General features: G+C 51.0%; 1 protein-coding gene across 1 annotated transcript; it reads left to right on the forward strand.

Moving 5' to 3' along the window:
* Positions 1–7076: 7076 nt before the first annotated feature.
* Positions 7077–8009, forward strand: LOC306815300 (olfactory receptor 14I1-like; the record flags this gene model as incomplete). The annotated part of the gene is made up of 1 exon (XM_079331888.1): positions 7077–8009. One exon carries the CDS (start codon positions 7077–7079, stop codon positions 8007–8009), a length of 933 nt encoding a protein of 310 aa, XP_079188014.1.
* Positions 8010–9346: the final 1337 nt, after the last annotated feature.

The following is a 9346-nucleotide window of genomic DNA, read 5'->3' on the forward strand; positions in this document are numbered from 1 at the left end:
GCTGGCACTCTTGGATTGGATGGGGTCAGGGCTGGACCATTTAATAAAATTGTATTGTATTGGGAAAATTTTGTAAACATGTAATACGTAATACAAACTATATAAGATAAGCCCTGCCTTCACCAGGCAGATTCCACCATGGGTGCCAGGCTGAGCAGACCCTGCTGGCCAGGCAAAAGGTCCCTGAGATATGAAACAATAAACAATCCCTAGAAAAAGAGAAAACCGTCTCCAGCAGTCTCTCTTCGGCGGCTTCAGAGAAAGCCAGAATTTGAACCACCTTCGTGTCCCTCTGGGGTGATCTCAGGGCAAAGAAGAAACCCCAGACTGGGACAGTTGTGGACAATGGGTGTGTGGTCAATTGGGTGGTCATTGGGGTGTGGTCAGTGGATGGGCTGAGTGGATGTGTTCAGTGGGTGTGCTCCGTGGAGGTATGGTCAGCTGAGTGGTAAGTGGGATGTAGTCACTGGGTATGCTTAGTGGGGTGTGAGCATTTTGGCAAAGGGTGCAGCCAGTCTGTGTGGTCAGTGGTTTATGGCCAGTGTTTGTGGTCAGTGGTGGTGAGGTCAGTTGGGTTCTCAGTGGGTGCGGTCAGTGGGTGTGACCAGTGGGTGTTGTCATTGTGTGTGGGCAGTGGGATGTGATCAGTGGCTATAGTCAGTGGATGTGGTCAGTTGGGAGGTCGGTGTGGCTTGGTAACTGGGTGTGGTCAGTTGTGTAGTCAGTTGGTGTGGCCATGGGTAGTGGTCAATGGGTGTAGTCAGTGGCAGCGATCAGTGGGGTGTGCTCAAAGGGTGTGGTCATTAAGGGTAGCCTGCATGGTAGTCAGTGGTTGTGGTCAGTGGTAGAGTGGTCAGAGGATGTGGTCAGTGGGGGTGGTCATTGTGTTTGGACAGTGGTGTGTGGGACAAGGGTATGGTCAGTGGTTGTGGTCAGTGGGTGTGGTCATTTCTCAGGACCATATGGTTGAGTCAGTGGGGTGGTCACTGTGTTTGGTCAGTGGGGACCATCAGCGGGAGTGGGCAGTGGGGCGTGTGAGTATTGGTGACCTGGAAGTAGGTGTAGTCAAGGAGGGTGGTCAGTGGATGTGGTCAGTGTGTGTGGTCATTGAAGTGGTCAGTGGGTGTGGTCAGTGGTTGTGGTCAGTGAACATGATTGATTCGGTAGCTGACTAGGGGTGGTCAGTTGGGAGGTCAGGGGATGTGCTTGTTGGTGCAGTCAGTGAAGGTATGGTCAGTTTGTCAGTGGAGTGTGGTCAGTGGGTGTGGTCAGTGGGCTATGGTCATTGAGGTGTGGTATGCAGAGGTGGTCTGTGAGTGTGTTTACTGGGTGTGGTCAGTATGGGAGCTCAGTGAGGTCTGATCAGTGGGTGTTGCCATATGGGATAGTCAGTGGCATGGTCAGTGGTAGTAGTCAGTAGGAGGTGGTCAGTGGTTTTGGTCAGTGGCAGTGTGGTCAGTTGGGTTGTCAGTGGGTGTGGTCTGTGGGGTGTGGGCATTGTTGTCTTTGCAGTGGGTGTAGTCAGAGGGTTGTGGTCAGTAGGATGTAGTCATTCGGTTGTGGTCAATCGGGGTGGTCACTGGGTACATTGAGTGTGGTCAGTGTGAGTGGTCAGTGGGTGTGTCTCTTTGGGGTGATGAATGAGAACGTGCCTGGCCAAGGCAAAAGGAGGCTCCCTGTGTGCCCTGCTGCCCTCTCCCTGAGCTCCTGAGAGCTCTGCAGCCCCTGCTGCCATCCCATCTGCCCAGGCCTGCACAACAGCCGGGGCCTTGGGAATCTCCAGTGCTGGGGCAGGCACAAAGCTGTGCCCATTTCTGTTCATTTCTGATCTGATGAGGATGGATCCTCAGTCACTTGGAGGCTGTTGAGGAATTTTACTTTTCCAAAGGCCTCCTCTTTCTTGAGCTCCTCAGTTCAGGAATTCAGTGACAAAGGTACATAAATATTTGTTGAAAACAACAGAACAAACAAAGCCCCTGGGAATTATTTCAGTTCTCAATTCTTCTGTGGTTAATTAGAAATATTTCAAAAGTGTATTCCAAGTAAATATACTATATTGAAAACAATACAGAGAGAACAGTTTTGTCCTGTTGTCTTTTCCTGTTTATAGATTGATATCAGCCATGTCAAATTGATCGTGACTCCCAGAATCTTCTAATGCAGTCTGAACTGATATGAAAATCAAGACCCTTCATGGCTGACATGGCAATTGGTCAGATTTTGTCCCCACACCCTCCCCACATTTTTCCCTCATCCCACCCCTGGAATTTTATGGATCAGGGACAGAGTTGCCCCCAGGAGCAGGGCAGTAGTTCTTCCACTGTGCTCGGCACAGGTTGGGTAGCACCTCGAGTGCTGTGTCCAGTTCTTGTCTACCAATTTAGGAGGGACCTGGAGGGGCTGGATTGTGTCCAGAGAAGGGTAACAAAGCTGGTGAGGGGTCTGGAACACAAGTCCTGTGAGGAGTGGCTGAGAGAGCTGGGGCTGTTTATCCTGCAGAAGACGAGGCTCAGGGGAGACCTCATCACTCTACAACTCCCTGACCAGAGAGTGCAGCCAGATGGGACTCAGGCTCTTTTCCCAAGGAACAGAAACAGGATAGGAGGACACAGCCTTAGGCTGCATCAGGGGAGGTTTAGGCTGGACATTAGGAAATATTCTTTACTACAAGGGTGATTGGGCATTGCATTGGAATGCGCAGAGAGGTGGGTGTGTCACTGTACCTGGAAGTGTTTCAGGATAGACTGGCTATGGCACTGAGTGCCGTGGTCTGGGTGACAAGGTGGTGTTGGGTCACAGGTTAGACTTGATACTCTCCAAGGTCTTTTGCAGTCTGTGTGATTCTGTGATGATTGTGACACTGCAGGGCCTCATGGAACTGAAACAACCAAAGTGACACTGTGTACAACATGGCACCATAGAGCCAAGGGGCCACTGTGACACTGTGGGGCTGCATGGAAGCAAGGAGTCCCTTGTGACAATCTGGGTCCTTGTGGAACCACAGACACTGCAGGGCCCTGGGGAAGCAAGGGGCCATTGTGCCACTGCAGTATCAAGGAGAGCCTTGTGAGAGCCTGGGGACAATGGAATCAAAGGGCCATTGTTCCACTGCAAGGACTCTTGAGACTAAGGGAACAATTGTGACACTCTGTTGCCCCATGGAATCAAGGGTCCCTCCTGACCCTGCAGGATCTTGTGTAATCTGGGCTCCATTGTGACACTGCAGCACCAAGGAATTCATGGCAGCACTTGGAGGCCTCATGAAACCAAGAGGCCACTGTGACACTGCAGGGCCTTGTGGGACCATGCAGAGCATTGTGACAGAGCAGGGCCTCGTGTAATGATGGGGCCATTGTGACACTGCAGGGACCCATTGAACCAAGGGGGCAGTGCTGCTCCTCAGGGACTCCTGGAATGAAGGAAACATGTTTGACGCCATAGTGCCCCTTGGGACCATGAGGCCATTGCAACACTGTGGGACCAAAGAGGGCATTGCTGCACTGCGAGACCTCATGGAACGAAGGATCCATTGTGACACTGCAGGGCCCAAGGATCAAAGGAAGTTTGTGACACCAAAGGGTCCTATGGAACTGAAGGCACATTGTGATACTGGGAGGCCTCATGGATTATGAAGATCATTGTGAAACAGGGAAGACTTCATGGAATGTTGGTGAACCCCAGCTGGCTGGGAGTGTTGATTAGCTGTATGGTAGGAGAGATGTGCACAGGGATCTAGAAAGGATGGATCCAGGGACTAAGTCCTTCAATGTGAGGTTTAAGAAATCGAAGTGCCTGGTACTGAACTTTTACAAAAACAACCCCTGCAGTGGGACGGAGTGCCTGGACAGGAGCAGTGCTGTCTCACAATGGATCCTTTGTTCTATGAGTTACCGCTGTCACAGCTGACTCCTTGGGTCCATGAGGCCATACTATTAGCAAATCTCCAAAGTATCAGAAAATGACTCCTTAACACTACTTTGGTGTTAAAGAGGGCATCATTTATTCAGGCCTAAGATCCAGCAGGGGATAACACATAATCAAAATGGACATGTGATTCTAAAAGTGTGTTTCCCATATGCAGTTGCTACATGTGACTAACAACTTGCACATTTCCATAAACCCCACCCCAAATTCCCAGTTTCTATCTTCACTTTTTCTATCACTTCACCCTTGAGGCAGAGATCTTCTGGTTTTCAAATCATCTCTGCTGGGAAAGAAGTCTTTCAATGCACTGCTCCTCTGCTTAAGGTTTACAGGCACAGTAAAATTGAATGATCCTTTTGGTATCAAGCCCAAGGCTTTGTGTGTCCAGGCAGAGGCAAGCAGGAGGCAGAGCTGCCAGCAAAGAAGGGACCAGTGAGGTGGGGCAGCAGAGGGATGACGACAGCCTGCAGGGACAGAGGGCAGGGCAGGGACACCGTAGCACAGCCTGGGCTGCAGAGGGCACAGGGATGGGCAGCAGCTGAAAGGCCCTGCCAGAGCCAACTGCTGCAGCACTTGGGCCATGGCTGCTGGCCCTGGGCCTGAGGCCAGCAGGGGACAAGTGAGCCTTGCTGTGCTGGGGCCTCAATGCCTCCTTGTCCCTGCTCAGCAGCCTGGCAGGGGCCGCCTGTTGGTGAAGGAATAGGAAAGACTTATGAATGCCTAGCAAGTACTTCTGAAACAATAGATGAAATAGAGATGTTAGCAGTATTGACAGAGATGCTGAAAATAGTAATATTAAGGTTTGAGGCCTCTTTCTCTGTTTAGATAATACCAAATACCACACATACCAAAGAACCAACAGACATCCTGTCCCAAGCCTGGCAGGAAAGGTCTGAAGATAAGGATTAAGGCTATAAAGCACGATAATTTAGTTGTTCCTATAGGTTGCATGCAAATATTAAGAAATTTGTGTATTGTATTAGATTGGTTATTGGAATTTAGAATATTAATTATGGAAAAATACTTATTTATTGCAAATGGAAAAGCTCTCTCTCTTGCTTCTTTCCTCTTGCCTCTCTCTTCTTACCTCTGATCTTTAACCTCTCTCTAAGCTCTCTTTCTTATACCCATGCCTTATGATAAAATAAAAAACTGAAGAACAGCAAATAATAAGCTCCTGAGTCTGTCCAGTGAACGTCCAGAAACCCACCTCCCACACCACCCATGGACCTGCCCTTGGCATTGCACATCCCCAGAGCCCAGTGGCCCAGGAAGAGCCCTGAGCAATGAGGGAGGGACAGGATCTGCCTTGCCAGGGGCTGGGGCTCAGGCCTTGGCCTTTTGCATTCCTGAAACACATCCAGATTTGCTCAGCATCTAAAACACATTTCCTTAGTTTGTTGCGCCTCTCATCACTACTTTCAGTGTTAGGCTCTAACTGGAATCTGGGGACAGTTTCACAGTCGTGTCCCTCAGTGGGATCCATTAAAACTTCAAGAAGCTTTGGATTTCACTCTGACATTTAGTTATCGAGAAGTTTATGAACACACTCTCAGGGACTGAGTTTGATGTAAACAACGTCAAAGCCCTGAGGGGGTGATAAAACTCTTTGTGCTGTGTCTGTGCTGCTGAGCTGGGCTGGGCTTCTGGCACAGCGGGAGCTTCAGGCCACCAAGAGAAGCTTCAAAAAGTCAATTCTGCTAAGGAGCAGTTTCTCTCCCAACCCAGCACCGCTGAGGGCACTGCCTGCAGGCACTGAGGGGACAGAAGCCAGGCACAAACAGGCTAAAGGCAATCAGGACTGGGAAGACATTGAGCTGAGACTTCACTTAGAGAAACATCTTCACAGCCCCCAACATGGTGAGTCCGTGGGTACAAGGCAATGTCCCTTGTGTTCCTGGAGGGATCTCCTGGAGCCAACACAGCCCGTAGCCTAGGGGATGTGTCAGGAGGACTCTCACAGTTTCTCTGAGGCACAGGAGGAGGAGGATGTGCTGCAGAGCAGGGCTGCCCTGGGCAGTGTCAGAGGGACAGGGCAGGACAGCTTCTGCTGCCAGGGATGGCTGCAGGGGCTGAAGCTGGGGCTGCACCCAGGGCTGCCCAGGGCTGTCCTGCAGAGCAGCTCCTGCAGCCCTCAGGGCTCTTGGACAGCCCAGGGCATGTGCAACCTGCCAGGGACAGCTCTCAGCCTGCCTGGCAGCTCCCCATGCACTGTAGGGAAAAGTTGAAGGTGGAAGGAGCCACCCCCATCAGGACAGATTCCTCCTGCTGTGGAGATGGTGCTGCATGGCCAGGGCTGCTCTCGGCTTTCTCCTCAAGTCAAGGGAAAGGGGCTGTCTGGTGTGTCTGTGTCACTGAGACCCCTGCACTGTTCCACTGGGCATCAGCAGATCTGTCTCACATCTCCCTCTCAAAGTGCCTCCTCACCCTCCTCTGCCTACAGACAGCAGCAGTACCAGCACCTTGGCTTGCAGCATTTCAATTTTTCTGAGCTGCCCTTAAGGCCCTGCTGGCAGGGAGATGTCCCTGGGCAGTGCCCTGTGCTGGGAGGGGTCTGCAGGGTAAAGCTGAGTCCCCAGGGTTTGGTGGGCTCTTGGAGGACTGGCAGGGACAAGGCCTGGATAGAGAGAAACAGCTTGCAATAGGCACAGCTCCAGGCAACAGAAAGACACATCAATGCTGGATACCCTCCCTCTTCTGGTATCTAGGAAAGAGCAAAGACTTCAAAGAAGTTGACTTTGAAACTGGACCCATCAAAGAGTCCTACTTATTTTTCCAGCATGTTTTTAGTGCAGTCACACTGAAAAAGAGAGAGGTTTAATGATCAAGTGCCAGCTGTGTGGGACCAGCAGTTGTGACAGCACTGGGAGTGGCAGCCCAGCATTCTCTCTGGGCTCCCCATTGTTCAGGCTGAGTTCAATGATGAAAGACGATTTCTGCCCCTTCAGTTAAAGGGACAATATGTTAACAGAAAAACACCCAACCAAAAACAAATTAAAAAAAAAAAGAAAAAGAAAAAGTGACATTTCTTCAAAGAAAGCGAAGCATTTTTGAGTACATTAGTGAGAAAAAAACATAGCATTGACACAAGAAAATCTGTCCCAGTGTATCAATGTCTGCTTTCAATAATCCACAATGCCCAGAATGAAGAAATGTCCAACAGCAGCTCCATCAGCCACTTCCTCCTGCTGGCACTGGCAGACACGCGGCAGCTGCAGCTCCTGCACTTCTACCTCTTCCTGGGCATCTCCCTGGCTGCCCTCCTGGCCAACGGCCTCATCATCAGCGCCGTAGCCTGCAGCCACCACCTGCACACGCCCATGTTCTTCTTTCTGCTCAACCTGGCTCTCACTGACCTGGGCTGCATCTGCACCACTGTGCCCAAAGCCATGCACAATTCCCTCTGGGACACCAGGAACATCTCCTACGAAGGATGTGTGGCACAACTATTTCTATTTGTCTTTTTCCTTTCAGACGAGTTATTCCTCCTGACCCTCATGTGCTACGACCGCTACGTGTCCATCTGCAAACCCCTGCACTACAGGACCCTCCTGGGCAGCAGAGCTTGTGCCCACATGGCAGCATATGCCTGGGCCAGTGCCTTTCTCTATTCACTGCTGCACACGGCCAATACATTTTCCCTGCCCTTATGCCATGGCAATGTCCTGGGCCAGTTCTTCTGTGAAATCCCACACATCCTCAAGCTCTCCTGTACACACTCCTACCTCAGGGAACTTGGGCTCCTTGCTGTTAGTGTCTGTTTATGTTTTGGCTGTTTTGTGTTCATTGTTTTCTCCTATGTGCAGATCTTCAGGGCTGTGCTGAGAATCCCCTCTGAGCAGGGACGGTACAAAGCCTTTTCCACCTGCCTCCCTCACCTGGCTGTGGTCTCCCTGTTTATAAGCACTGGCACATTTGCCAACCTGAAGCCCCCCTCTGTCTCCTTCCCATCTCTAGATCTGTCCCTGTCAGTTCTGTACTCGGTGGTTCCTCCAGCCCTGAACCCCCTCATCTACAGTCTGAGGAACCAGGAGCTCAAGGCTGCAATGTGGACACTGATGACTGGCTGCTTTCAGGAACATTAAACTGCTGGGCAATCTTGAAAATTACTTGTAATAAAAGCCATATGTGTTAGTTCTCATTGATTAAATTTTGGAGAATCTTTTTCTTTGTTTTTCTTCCTTAATATTGTCCTCAAAAAAAAACCAAAAAAAAACCTTCATTTGTGCCATCTCTCATTTTATTTCTCTTTGCTGTGACTGCAGACTGTCTAAATGAGGGTCTATTCTCCTGTCTGGCTGTAAATGAATTAAGGATCTCCCAGCCAAGTTTTCTCCAGAAATTCCCCTTTTGTTCCCTTCTCTAGAGCTGCAACAGTAATGTCTGTGTGCAGAGCTGGGGCAGATCAGTGCTGGCACAGCAGCTGTGCCCAGCAGCAGCAGCACTTGGTGGTGCCAGTGCTGCTCCAATGCCACTGCCCTGCTGCCCTCCTGTCCCTTGTGTTGCTGCAGGGCCTGAGTGCTCTTGGGGCTGGCACAGCCCTGGGGGTGGCAGTGCCAGGGCTGCAGCAGGGACAGGCCATGGGCACTGCTGGGGCAGCTCTGACACATCAAATCAGGGCCTGGGGGCTCCAGCCTCCTTGCCCAGGCTCTCTCAAAAACACTTGGCCAGGCCAGTGCTGAGCAAAGAAAACCCCTGTGAGTAGCCGCAGGCTGGCCATGGGCAGGCTGGCGGCAAGCAGCATGGCTGGTGCTCTGCAAGGTCCCTGCAAGAAGACCCTGGCAAGGAGCAGCAGAGCAGGGGCTGATCCATCCCCACTGTGCTGGACAGCCCAGGGCAGCGTCCCAGAGCGTCCTCATGCACCTGCCAACAACATCCCCCCTCTGCAGCCCTGGCCTGTCCCCCAGCTCACACAGGTGCCACATCCCTGCAGGCACAGACACAGCAGCATGGCATGGGCTCACATTGACACCTCCAGTCCTCTGGGACCTCCCTGGTAAGCCAGGACTGATGATAAATGATGGAGAGCAGCTTGGGAACCTCATCCAACAGCTCTCTCATCCCCCTAATATGGATCCCATCTGCTCACACCTGTGAGCATCTGAGTGGCTCAGCAGGTCCCCCTGGATTAGAGGTGTGTATTCTGCCCCCCGTCCCCATCTACCAGCTCAGGAGAACACTTGTCTTGAGGACAACCTGTCTTATTGTTGAAAATTTAGGCCAACAAGCGGTTAAGTACCTCAGCCTTTTCCTTATCTTTGGTAAACATATCCCCCCTGCCCCCGGTAAGAAATCAAGGTTCTCCTTTTCCTTCCTTTTTTCCATTAATGTATTGTAAAAATAATTTTTCTTATCCTACACAGAATTGCCAGCTTAAGTCCTAATTGAGTTTTCACCTCAGTTTCTTTCTTCATGACCTGAC

The sequence above is a fragment of the Erithacus rubecula genome (assembly GCF_903797595.1).
Source record: "Erithacus rubecula genome assembly, contig: scaffold_113_arrow_ctg1, whole genome shotgun sequence".
Taxonomy (NCBI): Eukaryota; Metazoa; Chordata; class Aves; order Passeriformes; family Muscicapidae; genus Erithacus; species Erithacus rubecula.